This window comes from Halichoerus grypus, chromosome 2 (assembly GCF_964656455.1).
Source record: "Halichoerus grypus chromosome 2, mHalGry1.hap1.1, whole genome shotgun sequence".
Taxonomy (NCBI): Eukaryota; Metazoa; Chordata; class Mammalia; order Carnivora; family Phocidae; genus Halichoerus; species Halichoerus grypus.
Genome location: NC_135713.1, coordinates 165741494 through 165761444, shown reverse-complemented (window position 1 = coordinate 165761444; position 19951 = coordinate 165741494). Strand labels below are relative to the sequence as shown.

The 19951-nt window shown below is 34.2% G+C and overlaps 1 protein-coding gene across 2 annotated transcripts in view; it reads left to right on the top strand.

The window, feature by feature from the left end:
- Positions 1–19951, top strand: part of GOSR1 (golgi SNAP receptor complex member 1) — a 56322-nt gene that overhangs the window by 14393 nt on the left and 21978 nt on the right. For both annotated transcript variants that reach the window (XM_036113542.2, XM_036113541.2), the window contains exon 6: positions 944–1018. In XM_036113542.2, the coding sequence (XP_035969435.1) occupies positions 944–1018 (75 nt within the window). The remainder of the gene's footprint in view (positions 1–943; positions 1019–19951) is intronic.

The window sequence follows — 19951 nt, the reverse complement described above, 5'->3', positions numbered from 1 at the left end:
AAATTATTAGTACCATTTTATAAAACTAGATATTAAGAGACTTGTCTAAGGTTAACTGGCTAATAAATAATGCAAGTATAGATTTAAATCTAGATCACCTGTCTTCAGGGCGCCTGCCTGGCTCTGTTAGAGGAGTGCGCGACTCCTGATCTCGGGCTTAAAAATAAAAAATCTTAAAAAAAAAGTAAATCATCTGTCTTGCAAGTCCTGTGTGTTCTTGGTTATCTCATGCTGCTTTTCCTGGGGTTTTCTTTCCTTCTGTGCTTTGCAAATCAGCACTGCCTCTCAGCCAGTAGTTTAGTTTTATCAGCATGACCCTCTTTTGTCTTACTATACATGTGTGCGGTTTCTTGAATTTTTTATTTTGTTCTTGTTACTTTAATGTGAGTAAAGAGCAGAAACATGAAAGTGGTGATAGTAACGATAAAAAGCATTTTCTTGTAAATTTTAGTGCACTTAAGGCCGAGACAGAAATCCTTAAGTATGCCAAAATTGGCAGATCTTAAGCTTCATTTTAGCTCTACAGGCTCTGGTTAATAGACTGCACATACCAATGTGAAGGAAAACATTCCATGGCAGTAGCTTCCTGTCCCATGGGCTATGTAGTAATAAGTTTAAACTTTTACGTCCACTTGGAGAAAGAAAATAAAGATACAATAATAGACAAAAATAATAATAATAGACAAAGGCAAGTAAGGTTTTTGTTTGTTTAAAATGTTGGGTTATTTTGGTGAAAAATAATAAACAGCCCTAAATTAGAGAGGCAATTATATTTATTTATTCTGAATGTCATTTTTAGAAGATGAAAATGATCAAACATTTTAACTTCATTCAAAACTATGGAGAGGTTCAATTTGCCTACTTTGGATATTACTAGAGTCAGTCACTTCTGTTTTGCAGTATCTGCCAAAGATGTTCTTAAATTTTCTCTATTTTATTCTAGGTCATATAAAAGTGGGTCTGGAGTAAACAACAGAAGAACTGAACTATTTTTGAAAGAACATGACCACCTTCGAAAGTAGGTATTATTGTATACATACATACCATGTAGCTTCCTATACTTACTAATTCCTTTATTGACATAACAAACATTTTTTGTTTTTTATAGCAAGTGTTTTATCAGTGCTAACTCATTTAATTCTCCTAACGACCCTATTTGGTAAAAGTGGAATTGTAACTGTTCCCGCTATTAATTAGGAAAGATATTATGCTATCGAATATCCAAAATCTGCATTCACATCACTTGTTACATTTAATATATCTTTTATTGCCTTAATGTTTCTTTTCTTTAGCAAGTCTATCCCTCTAATAAATTTGTTCACTACTGTAGATTATATAGTAATGATGCTGATAATGACTTATGTTTGAATGGCCTGTTACCACTTACATATGCCAAGAAGCTTTATAAAGAGTAATAGGCTATACATCAAATCCAAAGAAATTATCTGATTATCCAGGAATTCAGAAGAAAATGCCTAAAAACTTGGATGAACTATGTATATGTTGTAAAACAAGTCACCATATTCTATCCCTTTTCGTGTATGTTTTTCTCTTCAAGCTACTGGTTTCTGTAGTATTTTCTCTGTTTTGTTGTAGAACTTAAGGGTCAGAAAGTTACTTATCTCTCTTCAGCCTCTAAGCCCTTGAGCATCTAGTATCCATTATAATTAAATGTTACAAATTATGTTGATATTTGCTGCTGAATGTCATAAATTAATCATGTCTGTATGAGCTTAATGTACTATTCAATTTATTTTTCTTTAAAGATCACTACTTTAGATATAAGGTGTTATAATCAGAACACGGAAAAATCAAAACCTTTGTAGAAGCCTGGGTTCTAAAAAAAAATTTTTTTTTTTTTTTAATTTAAAAAATTAAAAAATAGAAGCCTGGATTCCTCTGATGTTGGATATAGTTTAGTGTTCTTTCTTAATCTGTTGAATGTTATTGATTGGCACAAGGGGGCAGTCTTTCCTAGAGTGTATTTAGTTTATACTTAATTCCTAGCTTTGGTAGTTCTTTTTGTATTTGATAAAACCATCATAAAAGGAAGAAAGAAGGGGGGGCAATCGGAGGAGGAGACGAACCATGAGAGACTATGGACTCTGAGAAACAAACTGAGGGTTCTAGAGGGGAGGGGGGTGGGAGGATGGGTTAACCTGGAGATGGGTATTAGAGGGCACATTCTGCATGGAGCACTGGGTGTTATACGCAAACAATGAATCATGGAACACTACATCAAAAACTAATGATGTAATGTATGGTGATTAACATAAAAAAAATATAGTCACCCCCCCCCAAAAAAAAAAAACCATCATAAAAAAAGAATTTTGCATTACATCCAAAGCTATATTAATACATTCTCTAGTTACAGAGTAAATTTAAAGGATAAGATACTCAGGTAGCACAAAATAAAGGTTAGATTGCATCAGTGTTTCTGTATTTATTGCCTCAAAAAGATGTTAAAAAGTTAGAAAAGTTGAATTACTTTAAGAATAATTTGTTGCTGAAGAGTATACCAGAGTGATTATATAAATTAATATCCTTTATTTCATAATTTCAGAACATACTGCTTATTGTAATTGTATATGAAAATTTGGAGTTTGCGTTTGTTTTAATAATTCAAAGAAAAGCCACCAGGAGTTTTATATTGTCCATTTTACAGGAAAAAATCCATCAGTTCAGGGACATATAACAATTTAGGTTATAAAAATGATGAGAAGATTGGAAATCAAAAGGTGTTTTCCATTTTCCTCAGTTTTACATATGATATACTTTATATATATTCCTTTTAATATTCTTATGAGAAAGTTTGTATGTGCTCATTCTATACAGAGAGAAACTGAGGCAGGATGAATTGAATGGAATATGAACTTCTGATGAATTAGGGAAGTTGAGACTGAAAACAGGGCTCAGTCATTGCTCTCAATATTAGAACATAGCTTCCAAATGCTATGTTTGGAAAAATCAATCTTTTGTGTGTAAATTATGAATATTTGTTAGGTGATAACGTAAAATCATGGATGATATGTGTACAAATAATATGGAAAACTTTTTCTGTTTTTTTCAATGTCATCTCTATGTCTTTGGCTAACTAAGTGCTTTAAGGAAGAATTGGCAAGATCTTTTCAGAACTTTTTCCATACAAAAGCTGTAAGTGCTCATTATAATAAAGTACTCAACTTAGAAAGTATGGATAACACAAAAGAGACAGTTCAAATCACTCGTTAGTACAGATTCTGTAACCATTTTCACTCATCAGTAGATTGGGAGTCTTTTGCATGTTATTTGATTATTTGTTTGGTTTTGCATCTGTTTCATAATACAGATAAACCATGATGTAACCATTTCCCTAATGTTGGCCTTTTGGATTATATTCAGTTTTTATTACTATACATATTGAAGTCTTTACAAGTATCCATAATTATTTCCTTATGATAAATTCCTAGAATTGGAATATATTCATTTGTAAAGCTTTTGATATATTATTGGCAAATTTCCCTCTAAAGGTTAGCTGGAGTCCCATTAGTACCATATATATAAACATTCCCCAGTGCCCTCAGTAACACTGATATTTTGATTTTTTTTAATTTATGCCAAGATAGGCAAAAATACTCCAGTAATAGATTTTTTTTAAATATAAGGGATACATTTTCATTAGAGAAAAACATACGTTAAACAGCCAAGCAAAAGAAGCATAAAGTAGTAGTAGTAGTTAAATTAACCTAAAAGTGATTATAGAAACCTATAGTGATTATAGATTATATACTCCTTCTATAATTAATAGGCCAGATTTGCTGCTAGGGTAGTTTTTATTTTGATCTTTCATGGATAAAGGTTTTTAATACCCAATAACTGAGATAATTAGTTTGATTTTGTACAGTAGCATTGGACTTTTTATGGCTAGAAGCATATGTAGATTTTTATTTGATTCTTCATAACATTTTTTATGGTAATTAAATTTCTTGTTTCAAAAGTACATATTTTTGCCTTGAAAAAGAATAAAACAATTTTTATAAATGAATGCCAGACTTTAAAAAAAAAAAAAAAACCTAACTTTGTAACTGTTTTTACCAGTTCCAGTTAACACTTTTTGTCTTAAAAGTTAATGTTGTTGGCTTGTGACAATTTATCTTATAAAAGACAATAATTTCTCTTCCTGTGGATAAAGTAGCTTTCATTTTTGAGTCGTCTTTCTCTGAGTCTGTTTTTAGTACATCAGTCAGAAGAAAATGGCTGACTTTGAATTAGTGTCAAGCTTGTAGTTATTTGTTTTTTACTGGGCTATGGTATAGATGCATTTCTATGAACTCTTTGCTTCCTATTTAGATTAATTTCTCTTCCTTTATTTAACCATTCTCTTTCATTGCTCTTTTATATTTTCCTTTTTGAAAGAAGTGTCTGAATTAGTTTTGTATTTTAAAGTTCTTTTTTTTCTTAAAGAACTTTTACCTTTATGACATCTTTCATCCTTTACTTTTAAAGGATGTAGTTTTAACAAACATGTATATATATGTATACACACACACACACACACACACACACACACTAGTTGCCCATTATAGTCAAGATACAGAACATTTCTGTCACCCCAAGTAAGTTTTATGCCCTTTTATAGTCAATTCCTGTCCCCTAGTCTCAGGCAACTGCTTACCTGCTTTCTGTCGTTAAAGATTATTTTACCTTTTTAGAATTTCATATAAATGAATTCATACAATGTATACTTTTCACTTAGCATAGTGTTGCTAAGATTCATCTATTTGTTTTTGTTTTTTGTATCCGTAGTCAGTTCCTTTCTGTCACTGAATAATTTCCATTGTTGATATACCTCAGTTAGTTTATATATTCACCCATTGTGGATATTTAGGTTAATGTTTTGGTTAAAGCTAGAATGACCATTCATAGACAAAATGTCATGTGGCTGTATGTTTTCATTTCTCTTGAGTAACTACCTAGGAGTTGTATTGTTGGGTTCTAATGGCAAGTGTAAGTTTATGTTTCATTTTATAGGAAACTGTCAGGTGTCTTTAAATGGTTTTATCATTTCTGCATTCCTCACAGTCCCGTATTGAGAGTCCAGTTGCTTCAAATTCTCGCCCGCATTTGATACTGTCAGTCCTTCTATTTTAGCTCTTCTAATAGATGTGTAATTGCATCTCATTGCACTTCTCTGGTGACTAATGATAAGCATCCTTTCAAGGCTTATCAGCCATTTGTTTATCTTTAGTGAAATGTCTGTTCATATATTTTGCCCATTTTTCAATTGGGCTATTTGTCTTTTTACTATTGAGTTTTGTTTAGTTTTGTTTTTCTTACTATTGAGTTTTAAAAGTTCTTTCTGTACCCTGGATACAAGGTCTTTGTCAGAGGTTTTGCAAATATTTTCTTTAAGGCTGTGACTTACCTTTTCGTTTTCATTATGGTGACTTCCAAAAGAGCAGAGGTTTTATATTTTGATGAAGTCTAGTTGATCAGTTTTTCTTTTATGGTTCATTTATTTTCAGTCTAAAAAATCTTGACCTAAGTTTGCAAATATTTTGCCCTTTGTTTTCTAACAGAAGTTTTACAGTCTTAGAATTTTTACTTCATTTTTGTGTCTAGTGTGAGTAAGGTCGATTCATTTATTTGTCACATGGATGTCGTGTTGTTTCAGCACTATTTGTTGAAAAGACTCTACTTTCCCCCACTGAATTATGTTGGCACCTTTTGTTGAGAATTAATTAACCATATGTTACTTGGTTTATTTCTGAACCCTGTTCTGTTCCATTGACCTTTTTATAGGTCCATCCTTATGCCAATACCTTAACTTTTGATTACTGTAGCTTTAAGTCTTGAAATGAGGTAATGCAGGTCTTCTAACTTTGTTCTGTATTTTCAGAATTGTTTGGCTCTTCCAAGTCCTTTGCATTACCATATAAATTTTACAACCAGCTTGTAAAAAAAAAAAAAGCCTGCTGGCATTTTAAATAGGATTACATTGAATCTATAGTAGAACCATTTGGGGAGAATTGCCATGTTAACAACAGCAAATCTTCCAACTCAGGAACATGGTATGTTCTTCTATTTATTTAGGTCTCCCTTTATTTCTTGTAGCATTTTATGGTTTTCACCGTGCAGGCCTTACACAAATTATGTCAAATTTATCTTTAAATATTTCCTCTTTGGGGATGTGATTATAAATGGAATTTAAAAATTTTAATTTTCTAATTATTTTGTCTAGTATGGAAAGTAATTGATTATTGTATATAACTTTATCCTGTGACCTTACTGAATTTACTTATTTTTTTTTTTAAGATTTTTTTTTTTTTTTTTTTTTTTTTATTTGCGAGAGAGAGAATGAGAGACAAAGAGCATGAGAGGGAGGAGGGTCAGAGGGAGAAGCAGACTCCCTGCTGAGCAGGGAGCCCGATGCGGGACTCGATCCCAGGACTCCAGGATCATGACCTGAGCCGAAGGCAGTCGCTTAACCAACTGAGCCACCCAGGCGCCCTGAATTTACTTATTATAGTAGTTTCTTGGTAAATCTTTTGGGATTTTCTATGTATGCAGTCCTGTTATCCAAGAATGTAGTTTTATTTCTCCCTTTCTAATCTGTGTTCCTTCTATCCCTTTCCTCATTGCACTGGTAAAACCACCAACACAATGCTGGATAGAGGCGGTTAGTGCAAATATTCTTGCCCTGTTTTGTATTTAGGGAGAAACATTTATCCTTTGATATTAACAGGTTTTGTACATGCCCTTAATCAGGTTGAGGAAGAACCTTTCTCTTCCTGTTTTACCAAGAGTTGCTTTTTTTGGTGGTTAGGCTTTTTAGCTTTTTATTTTGAAATAATTTTAGACTATAGAGTAATTGCACAAATAGTACAGAGAATTTTTGTATACCCTTCACCTAGCTTTCCTAATGTTAATGTCTTATAATACCTTAATACAATTATCAAATTCAGCAAATTATCATACAACAATATTAACCAAACTACAGACTTCATTCACCAGTTCTTCCAGTAATGTTCTTTTTATGTTCCAAGGTCCAGTTTAGGCTCCTATGTTGCATTTAGGTGTCATGTCTCCTTAGTTTCCTCAGATCGGTGACAAAATTGTCTTACTTTAATTTGTCAAGAGAAAATGTCAGACAAACCCAAGTTAAGGGACATTCTACAAAAATAACTTCTACTCTAAAATGTTACGGTCCTGATTTTACACAGTTTTGGCAAGAATACCATATGGTGATGTTGGGCCCTTCTTGGAGCATCGTGTCAGGGTGTATATCATGTAATGTGCCTTGTAATGTTAATCTAGATTGCTTCAAGTGGTGTCGGTCATGTTTCTCCACCGTAAAATTGTTTCCCATTGTAATTAATAAATATAGGGGAAGATGCTTTGAAACTGCAAATACCCTATTTCTCTGCAAGACTTTTCCACTAATTTTAGCATCGCCTAGTGAATCTTGCTTCCCCAGTTATTCCTGGGTTGTTTGCCTACTGGTGATTTTCTATTTCCATCAGTCCTTGTACATTTAATAGTTGAGATTCTCTAAGGCCCCTTCTCCATTATTTATTTTATTTATTTATTTATCAATGTATACTCATGAATATTTGTTTTATACTTCGGGTTATAATCCAGCACTATCATTATTTTGTTGTTCACATTGTTCCAGCTTTGGCCATTGGGAGCTCCTTCCCTTAGCTTCTGTCATTTGACATGTCCCATCTTTTTTTGATCACTTTCTTTACAATTTGTTACCACACAGTTTTCATGGCTCTTGTATTTTCCCTGCCTCAGCCCTGGAATTAACCACTTCTCCAAGCAGCATTAGTTCCTATTTTTGGAGAATGGTTCAGAAACTAAGAACTGGGTGCTAATTGTGCTTATTGCCATTGAAGTGTTACTGCTTCTAGCCTCTCTCTTGCTTAAAGTTTTTGTCATGGATAGGGTTGAACTTTTTCATATCTTTTTTGCATCTATTAAGGTAATCAATTTTTTTCCTTTATTGCTGTAATATGGTGAATTACATTGATTATTTTCAGACATTAGAGCAGTCTTGATTCCTAGAATAAACCCCTTTGTCATGATATACTTATTATCCTTTTGATATATTTTTGTATTATGCTTGTGAAGAATATCTTTAGTTTTCTTTTCTTGAGATGTCTTTGGCCCCATTAAATGAGTTGGGAAATGTCCCCTGTACTGTTTGCTGAAAGAGTTTGTACAGACTTGGTGTTACTCCTTCCTTAAATGTTTGATGAAATTTACTAGTGAATCTGTCTCAGCCTGGAGTTTTCTTTGTGGCAAGATTTTTAAATTACAAATGCAGTTCTTTTGGAGATACAAGACTATGGCTCTGGATTTATCCCTGGGGTGGAGGTGTGGGAGGCTGGGAGGGTTACTCTGATTGGCCCAACTGGTCACAAATCCATCCCTGTGACTTAGGAAGTCTGTTATGAGAAGATAATGTTGTATATACAGGGCTCCAGAGAAGTTACCAGCCAACTTGGTCACTTCAGTTGGGTTTACTGTACTCTCTTCTGTATTCCAAGCCATAAACATAGAAATAGTTGGTTAAACAAACTCTTTTTTCCTAGTGATATTTATTGAGGTAGACTTTTACTTTTACCATTCTCCGCCCCCCCCCCCCACCACCACTAATGAATTAAAAAGTTTTTATGGGCCTGTGGGGCCCTTCATGATCAACCTACTGCCTAAATCTCCAACTTCATCTCCATCCCTTCATCTATATTACTCTTTCCCTTTACTTATCAGGTACCAGCTATACTGGCCTTTATTCATTTCCTTCCCCAGAGTTATTAAGCCATTTCCCTTCTCAGCCTCTTTGTACTTACATTTCGTTCTATCTGCTTAAAGTACTCTTTTCTTAGCTTTTCATATGGCTTATTCATTGACATCTTTATAGCCTAAGCTCACTTGTCAGCTCTTCAAAAAGGACTTTTTAAACTATCTTATCTAAAATAGACCTTCCTGGGGCGCCTGGGTGGCTCAGTCGGTTAAGCATCTGCCTTCGGCTCAGGTCGTGATCCTGGGATCGAGCCCCTCATCTGGCGCCCTGCTTAGCGGGGAGCCTGCTTCTCCCTCTCCCTCTGTGTCCTGCTCCCCTTGCTTGTGCTCTCTGTCTCTGTCAAAAAAATAATAAAATAAAATAAAATAGACCTTCCTTTTTTATTACATAAAAAAGTGGTTTTTTGGCTTCTTTCATAGCATTTATGAGAATCTGTAATAATTTGTTGTAGTTTTTTGTTTATTTTTTTTATTATTATGTGACTCCTTGAATGTAAGTTTCATAAGAATAGGGGACCTGGTTAATCTAAGTCTAGTTCTTAACAGTGTTGTGTCGCTAGTTCCCGTTATATCATAGACACTTAATATTTATTTCTTGTATAAATGGATGTAAATAGAAGGTATTAATTTTTGTTTCATATATATGTATATGTACGACACCTGTTTCATTCATTTACTTATTCCCCAAATACTCATTGAATACATACTATGTATACAATATTGGTCTAGATGCTTTATATACATATGAAATCTGATTTTGAGAACTAAAGGGGATATTATTAATGTGATGAATTATTAAAAATCAAATTCTTCTATGGTATATACTAACAGTCTTTGGCAAGCATCTCTCTTATTTATGGATAGGAAACAAGATTCAGAAAGACATAGGCCAAGGTTTCGTAACTATTCAGTAATATACTAAACCCGCATTTCCTAACCTATTTCCATATTTGTCCCACATCATACTGCCTTCCCTGTGACTTGCTGCTTTAAAATTTTATTTTTCTTATATTAGGGATTCAGCATGCATAATGCTTTTGAGGTTTGAAAGATCAGCTGCTTTACATTTCTCTGAAAAGCATGTGACCTGGCCTCTCTGTGTCTGTTTTTGGTTTTTTTTGTTTGGTTTTTGGTTTTTTGTAATGGGATCGTAGCTGTCCCTTTGTATTACATGATTTTCAGGAAGAACGGCTTAAGAGTTAAGGCATTTTACAAAATTAAAAACACTTAAAAAATTTGAAGAATTTGTTTCACATAACTTTTCAAAAACAGGACTGTTGTATAAAGCAAGTTACACTTAAATAAACAGGATCAGTTACAGTATTGAGAATTTGTTTTGTTTTCATTCCATTGACTTCAGCAGGATACGATTGTTATCCTCTGAGATGGCACACGTATCTGTATTGTAGTTGTACACTTAGGTATAAATATGTCATGAGCAAGTAAAGAATTATTATATTGTCAGAGGCTTACCTTTTCTCTGCTAACAATTTTTCTTATGACCTTTCTTTCTTAGCCTATGTTTAGACTATTAGTATTTTGAATTTTTTTAATTCACCAGCCTGGTCATTTAGGTTAGGTGATCCAAAGTTGTGGTAGGGGAAATATTTTACATAGGCACTTTATTTTATTTATTTGTTTATTTTAAAGATTTTATTTATTTATTTGACAGAGAGAGACACAGCCAGAGAGGGAACACAAGCAGGGGGATTGAGAGAGGGAGAAGCGGGCTTCCCGCGGGGCAGGGACCCCGATGGGGGGCTCGATCCCAGGACCCTGGGATCATGACCTGAGCTGAAGGCAGGCACTTAACAACTGAGCCACCCAGGCACCCTACATAGGCATTTTAAAAACGATGATAATGGTTTCACTTTTTGTTTGTTTCATGATTTTAGCCAGATTTCTCTGAGGTCCCACAGCTAGTAAAAGCTGAGATGCAAACCCAGGTGCTCTGCTTGTGTTGCTTCTGCAATAGTGCACAGCCTCTCTGAACCAGTTCTTACAGTATCCGCATCACAGAGTTGCTAAGATAATGCACGTAAAAAGCTGTAAACTGTGAGACACGTCTGTATAAAGCAGAACATAATGAGGGTTTTCGGAGTCAGAAAAGCAAATACTAAAGAAGAAAACCTTTTATATACACTGTCAGTTTACATGTCTTAAATATAATTTGAAATACTTTTGATGCTAGGATAGTCTTTGTGAAATTAAATTCTAATTTTATTAACGAACCATGACTGTATTTGAAAAGTATGAGACATATGATCACCATAATTTTTTTTTTAAGATTTTATTTATTTATTTGACAGAGAGAGACACACAGAGAGAGGGAGCACAAGCAGGGGGAGTGGGAGAGGGAGAAGCAGGCTTCCCGCTGAGCAGGGATCCCGAAGTGGGACTCAATCCCAGGACCCTGGGATCATGACCTGAGCTGAAGGCAGACGCTTAACGAATGAGCCACCCAGGCGCCCCATGATCACCATAATTTAGTGACTTTTACAAGTAGTGGCTTTATCCCAAAAGTTTTTGTAATCATATATACATTTATTGTTTAATAAATAGCATATGACTCCAATTAAATGGATGGTCAGATTATAACATCTGTGAATGGGATAATATAATAGACTCCTGGTATTTAGGATTTGACATTAGCTTTCTCAACTATTTATGAAACCTAAAGGTTCATGATGTATAGTTTTGTTGAGATACAAACTTGAATGTTACAAGCTAATGAGCTGGTGTTGAAGAAGTCACTTGGCTAACAAGTATGTATAACCTACATTTACACTTCATCTTCACTTCTGTGTTCATATTTGCTGCTGCTTGTTATTTACTTGGTACCTACCTGAAATGATTTATACATACACATACGTATACTTTTGTTTCTTTGTGAAACATCACTCCATGGAGAAGACACCATTAATAGGTAATGCCAGTATTTTATATATTTTTTATATTTATATTTTTTTTATATAAAGGTAATGCCAGTGAAGTGAGCCTACAAAAAGTGGTGCTCCTAAGTAGAAAAATGGGAAGCTTATGGAAGAAGCTACATGTATTAGTAGTAGCCATAAGTATGGGAATATGCAAAGATCTGGAGCTATATCCCTTACCTATCTTAGGGGTCTTTTGTATAATAGTTAAATTTTTAACATATGAGGACTGGTAGCATTTGATTATTTCACTGTGTTATCTATCATTTCATTCGTGGGATATTTTAAAATTACATGTCAAAGCCCCATTTGTCTCAGGTGGTGCAGCTGTCTGCCATATTGAAATAGATGACAAAGCAAATTAATAGAACCCTGAATAATACTTTTCTTATTTTTATATTCATGTGGTAGTAGAGTTTTACAAGGCAAAATAATCTAGTTTGGAGCTTTTTTTTTTAAAGATTTTATTTATTTATTAGAGAGAGAGAGAGAGCACAAGCAGGGGGAGCAGCAGGCAGAGGGAGAAGCAGGCTCCACCCTGAGCAGGGAGTCCGATGTGGGGCTCGATCCCAGGACCCCGGGATCATGACCTGAGCTGAAGGCAGACGTGCAACTGACTAAGCCACCCAGGCGCCCCTCTATTTTGGAGCTTTTATACAGAACTCATTTTTCTTCCCCTGGAGCACACTGAAATCAAATCTATCTTCAGTTGGTATGTGGCTTTGTTATACAATAAAACTTGAATTGGAGATGCTCTGCTATAGTGAGGAACTTTCTCTCTCCAGATATATGTTTGCACAATTTGACATATATATCCTCTTTCTGCCCCCCTCCTGTGGAAATTTATAAATTAACTCTGTTAACTCTGATCGATATTTTATTAATCTAACAAGTATCTGCTACTCATTTACTCATTCATTTATCAAGCATTTAATGAGTGTCTCCTGTGTGCTAGGACTCTAGACACTAGACTCCAGGGAGTCAGAGATGAATTAGACTCAGCCTCTGCTCCCTGGGAATTCATTCTGGTTGGAGAAATAATAAACATAATTATGGTATCTTGTGAAATACTGTATTTTTAAAGTATTAAATGAGATAACATATATGAAAAAAACTTGGTAAGCTTTACAAATTTAAGATATTTTTCTTCCACTGCATAGTACAATGTCTGATATATCTTAAATGCTTGTTTATTCTTGAATGAATTGATAAAGAACAAAGAACAAGGAGAGCATAATATTATAGTATAAAGAAGAATTAGTTCTGCCCAGGTGTATAGATGATGGGAAAGGCTTCACAAAGGATGTGACTCTTGAGCTGAACTTTAAAAATATAAGCAATTTATGTTGAGAATCAGGTAAAGGGATTCCAGGCAAGAGAAAGACTAAGGCCTGAAAGTGCCTTGATCTATATCAACCATATATGTGAAGGCTTATACAGTTGACAAGATACTTTTGTTTACATTATCCCTTTTGAGCCTTATGAAAATTTTGTGTAGTGAGTTCATACAGCCAAGCGCTTGAAGCCTTGACAAGAACCCAGGTCCTAGGGTGTAAGAGAGAACAACTAGCCATTTTCTTTATAGTTTCATGAATGTCATGATTGCTAGTATTACTGAATTTCTGTGGTTATATTTATGAAAGAACTGTTTTCTCAGTTATAAGTAAGTGGGAGAGAAACATACATAAAATGAAAAGTGTAGTACCATTTTTATGTAAGCAGATTAGCATATATTGATACATGAGGGGGTTTTTTTAGAGGTTTCAGAAACATTGGAAAATGCTTTTTTTTTTGGAAATTGCTTCTTTAATATTTCATAGATTCTTTGTGACTCAGGTAGTATTTTGGGATCTTCAATCTTCTTAAACCATTTATCTAAAGAACAGACAATGGAAACTGCCATCCCCACATTCTCTCTTAAGCTTTCTGTTTCTGCTATAGTTGAACAAATTTGTTGACATTAAAAAAATATTTTTTGCACCAAAATGTTTGGTTAAAATACTTTGAATAGAGAAAAAGAAACAAAACTCCTCCATTTATTCTTGATTTTCTCTTGTATGTATATTGTATGTTGTATGTAATCAAGACATTGTGGTATTGGTGAAAGAATAAATCCATCAATGGAACAGAATAGAAAGTTCAAAAATTGACCTACACAAACACAATCAACTGATCTTTGACAGAGGAACAAAAGCAATTCAATGGAGAAAAGAGTTTTTCAAAAAGGTGCTAGAACAACTGGATATCCACATGCAAAATATATATATTTATATTTATATATATATATATATATATATATATATATTAATATAGACACTGACCTTTCACATTTCCCCAGAATAACTCAACAGATCCTAGACCTAAATGTAAAATACAGAACTATAAAAAACTAGGTGATGTTGGGTTTGGCAATGAGTTTTTAGATGCAACACCAAAAACACCATCTATGAAAGAAAAAACTGATAAGATGGATTTCATTAAAATTAAACACCTCTGCTTTGCCCTGCCAGAGATAGTCAAGAAAATGAAAAGACAAGCCACAGACTCAAAATATTTGCAAAACACATATCTGATTGTCTGTTACCCAAAATACACAAAGGACTCTTAAAACTCAACAATTAAAAAAAAAAAATAGGCAAAAGATCGACAGTTCATCTGAGAAGATTAAGCAGATGGCAAATAAGCATATAAAAAAATGTTCAGCATCATGTCATTAAGGAATTGCAAATTAAAACAACTAGATACCACTATATACCTATTAGAATGGCTAAAATCCAAAACACAGCACCAAATGTTGACAAAGATGTGGAGCAGTTCCTACTGTAGGAACTCTCACCAGTGCTGGTGGGAATACCAAATGGTACGGCCACTTTGGAAGCCAGTTTGGCAGCTTCCTTAAAACACTAAATACAGTCTTACCATATGATCCAGCAGTCACGCTCCTAGGTATTTATCTAAATGAATTGAAAACTTATGTCCAAACAAAAACATGCGCACAAATGTTAATAGCACTTTTACTCATAATTGCCAGAACTTGGAAGCAACCAAGGTGTCCTTCAGTAAATGAACAGATAAACTAACAGTGGAATATTATTCAGTGATACAGGAAGTAAGCTAGCAAGCCCCAAAAGACATGGAGGAGCCTTAAATACTCTAAAGAAGCCAGTCTAGAAAGGCTACATACTGTATAATTCCAACTATATGACAAAAGGCAAAACTATAGACAGTAGAAAGATCAGCCGTTGCCAGGTCTTCAGGGTGGGAAGAGGAGGAAGAGTAAGTAGGTGGAGTACACAGGACATTAGGGCAGTGAAGCTCTTCTGTTTGACACTGTAATGATGGATACATGACATTATGCATTGATAAAACCCGTAGAACTGTACAACACAAGAGAGTGAACCCTAATGTAAACGATGGAGTTTATTTAATAATTACCAATATTGGTTCATCAGTTGTAATAAATGTACCACACTAAAAGATGTTAATAATAGGCGGGGGAGAATGGGTACGTGGGAACTCGGTACTTTCTGCTGAATATTTCTGTAAACCTAAAACTCGTCTAAAAAATAAGTCTACTAATTTTTAAAAAATGGAAAAAGTGACTTTCCAAGAACTCACTGCTAATAATTTAGCTTTTACTGTTCTTTTTTTTTTTCCTCCCTCAATTAGAATTTTGAGTCTGTCAGATGCTTTACTTTTTGTCCTTAGGTAACTTCACGTAATTATGAAACAAAATTCCTGTGCCAAATAAACCATAAAAAAAACAAGTAAAGATATTCTTGGTCTACCCAGACTGGAAGGAAATAAACCACCATATTAATGAAATAGGGATTACAAATAATTTATACTTTCATCTTTGTTTTTCTGTATTTCCCAGATGTTATCTGTAAAATAAATATTTGTTAGCACTAAAACAGTTTTTTGTAGCAGCTTAATTGTATTCACTTAACATGTTTTAAGAGATATATATACAGGGGCACCGGGGTGACTTAGTCGATTGAATGTCCGACTCTTGGTTTCAGCTCCGGTCATGATCTCAGGGTCCTGAGATTGAGCCCCACGTAGGGCTCTGCGCTAAGCTCAGAGTCTGCTTGAGATTCTTTCTCCCTTTCTCTCCCTCTCCTTCTGCTTCTCCCCCTGCTTGTACTGTCTCTCTCTCTCTTTCTCAAATAAATAAAATCTTTTAAAAAAGAGAAATATATACAGAAATAAATAAGACATAGATCTTAGGGGTCTGTCTAAGTAAAAGATTGCATCACCACAGTGTTTGATGTAAATGATACGATTGGTTGGTGACAGCCTCACCAATTGCAGTTTACAAAGGGATCAATTTTAAAATTGTTATTTATTATGTACTTGGTTATTTTATTTTCTTATTTATTTATTTGTTTATTATTTACTTATTTACTAGAATAAAAGAGGATTCTAATTAGGTGTTATCTAAGTGATTTTGCCAAATTCTTATATTTTGTTGGTTTAAATTGCTTTAAAATATGTGCTTGAAATCCCATTTTTATTCCCGAAATTTGTGCCATTTGCAGTACGTGTGTTGGGGGAAATGAATTATTATTAAAAAGAGGATTATTTTAATGTGGCTTTAGTGATTCCTCCGTACAATCATTGTTGATGAAATTTGGCTCATTGTTTTCAGCTAGTTTAAATTGGTCTTGAGAGAAACAGAAACTTGTTGCTTAATTACAGACTCCAAATGACTTTATGGAATGCCTCTGAGCTATTATGAAGTACTGGTTTAAGAAGGATAATTCCACTTGATTGTATATGTTATGCCCCAAAGGAAAGCAATTTTAAATTCGACTTTTACTAGATTATGCCATCTTTATGGAGCCACTCTGTTGTTGAATTGGTATCCACACTATCCAGGATGCTTTTAATGAATGGTGTTTATTCAGTGGAGGGCTTAGCTTAAATGAGTAAGGTCTTGGAGACTTTGGGCAATCTGAGAAGAAACTTAAAAATCACTGGACTTCCTCCGTCTATGCCACTATATAAACTAAGGATACCACAGGGAGGGAAGACCTCCTTCCTTCATAGGGTAGAATATTTGGGATTATAATTTTAGTTTTCTATGTACGTAAAGCCTATTAGTTTGGTTTCCTTTTCAAGGGAATCCAGCAAACTCTTTTCTTTGACTGCAGTTCAGATGATGCTATAAAATTACCATTATATGAAGATAAATTGTGAATTTCAAATATATAAAATGACCTATCTCACTGAAAATGTATCCTTTTAAGACTTATTATTGAAAATCCAGTTCTGGGGCGCCTGGGTGGCTCAGTCATTAAGCGTCTGCCTTCGGCTCAGGTCATGATCCCAGGGTCCTGGGATCGAGCCCCGCATCGGGCTCTCTGCTAGGCGGGAAGCCTGCTTCTCCCTCTCCCACTCCCCCTGCTTGTGTTCCTGCTCTCGCTTTCTCTCTCTCTGTCAAATAAATAAATAAAATCTTTAAAAAAAAAATCTAGTTTTATACAAAAAAAAATGGAGAATGAAGGCATGAGTATTTGCCTCGTAAGATTTTTAATTTAATTTATGTAAATAGAATGGTCTTATTACATTTAAAATATGACTTAAATTGGCCAAAATGTTACTTTCAGAAAGGATACCTTTTAAGGAACATACTCATTACATTAAACAAGGATTATATCTGTGTGCTACAAACAAACAACATCAAAGAATTTTCTTGCTATGAAATGACCCAGATAGTTGTTCCTTAGTGGCCATTTCAACCTCACTTCTTTTTTTTTTTCTTTAAGATTTTATTTATTTATTTGACAGAGAGACATAGCGAGAGAGGGAACACAAGCAGGGGGAGTGGGAGAGGGAGAAGCAGGCTTCCCACGGAGCAGGAGCCCAATGCGGGGCTCCATCCCAGGACCCTGGGATCATGACCTGAGCTGAAGGCAGACGCTTAACGACTGAGCCACCCAGGCGCCCCTCAACCTCACTTCTTCAAGGACATTATCTTTGAATAGAAAACATAATCACTTTGTTTTCCAATCAAAGTCTAGTAGTTAGGCTGATTTATTAGCTAGTGTAGTGAACTTCAGCTCTGACATCTATGGTTGAGAACAGATACAAAAGAAATGCTATTATATTTTCAATCTTACAGAAATCAGATAATTGTAATAATGAAGTATATCTGGCTGATTTTCTGAAGATTTGTGTGAAATGCTTAGCTTTCTATTTTTTCATTGCTGTCTAGGCAGATTCACTTGAGTTTAGTTAGATAGAAATGTATTGTCCACACAGTAGTGTCTGTTGGTTTTTTTTTTTTTAACACTGATTCACCATTGTATACTACTTAAGGTATGTACCTATTCAGTCTAACTTGGAATTGGGTTTGTGTTATTACCGTATGATTTCACTCATGTTTGGAATTTAAGAAACAGAACAGAAGATTATAGGGGAAGGGAGGGAAAAATAAAATAAGATGAAATCAGAAAGGGAGACAAACCATAAGAGACTCTTAACTATAGGGAACAAACAGGGTTGCTGGAGGGGAGGTGGGTGGGGGGATGGGGTAACTCTTGATGGGCATTAAGGAGGGCACTGGATGTAATGAGCACTGGGTGTTATATACAACTGATGAATCACTACACTGTGTGTTTAAATAAAATAAAATTTAAAAAAAGAACAAGAATCTAAATGTAAAAAATACCTAGTTTTAAAACTATTTTCCAGAGCACATTTAAATAAAAACTAAAATTTTACATTTTACATTCCTGCTAATAATGTGTGAATGATCTAGTTTCTTAATATCCTCACCTGCATTTGATGTCACTTATTTTAGCCATTGTGATAGCTGTGTAGAGATCTCTCATTGTGACTTCAATTTCTATCTCCCTAATGGCTAATGATCCTGAACATCTTTCCATGTGCTTATTTGTGGTCTTTCCTCTGGTGAAATGTCTCTTCATGTCTTTTGCCCATTTTCTAATGGGATTTTTTTTTTTTTTTTACTGTGGAGTTTTGAGAATTCTTTATATTTTCTAAATACTAATCCTCCATCAGATATGTGGTTTGCAAATATTTTTTTTCTCAGCCTGTAATTTGTCTTTTCATCTTCTTAACAGGGTCTTTCCCAGAGCAAAAGCTTTTAATTGTGTTGAAGTCCAAAGACTTTCTTTTTTGTTGTTGTTCCCTTAAAAGTTTTGTGATTTTATGTTTTACATTTAAATCTATGATCCATTTTCAGTTAATGTTTGTGTAAGATGTGAGACTTAGGTCAAGGTTCACTTTTTTGCCTATGCATGTCTAATCGTCCCGACACGATTTGTTGAAAAGGCTCTCTTTCCGACATTGAATTGCTTTTGCGTTTCTGTCAAAAATTAGTTTGAATTGTTTACTGGGTACAGTTTTCTGTTAGGGCGATAAAAATGTTTTAGAACTAGATAGAGGTGGTGATTTTGCAACAATGTGAATGTACTCTAAATGTCACTAAATTATATACTTTATAATGGTTAATTTTATATTACATGATTTCACTTCAGTTTTTAAAAATCAGCTCTTAGATATCCACCTCAAGTGTTCATTATGAGATCCAAATGAGAAAAAAATCGATTGGACTTATTTGTGTGGGACTGTTTCTGTTCCATTGATCTCTGTGTCTGTCCCTCTGCCAGTATCACACACAGTCTTGATTACCATAGCTATGTAATAAATACTGAAATTGGGTACACTGATTCCTCTCATTTATTCTTTTTTCAGAGTTGCTTTAGCTATTTTAATTCTTTTGGCTTTCTTAAATTTTTACAGTAATCTTGTCTATATCTAGGAATTGAATTAAATTTGTGAATCAGTTTGGGGGGAATTGACATCTCTACTATGTTGAGTTTTCCAATCCATGAATGTGGTGTGTGTTTCCATTTATTTAGGTCTTTGATTTCTTCATCAGTGTTGTATAGTTGTCCTATACAAGTTCTATACAGGTTTTGTTAGATTTACACCTATGTTTTTCTCCTTTGAACAGTTATAAATGGCATTGTCTTTTTAAGTTTGGTGTCCACATGTTTTTTGCTAGTACATAGAAATACAATTGATTTTTGCATGTTTATATTGTATAATGCAACCTTGCTGAACTCACTTATTCTAGGAATTTTTATATAGATTATTTGGGATTTTCTATGTAGACAATCTTATCATCTGCAAATAAAGTTGGTTTTATTTCTTCCTTTCCAATCTGTATGCCTTTTATTTCCATTTGTTACTTT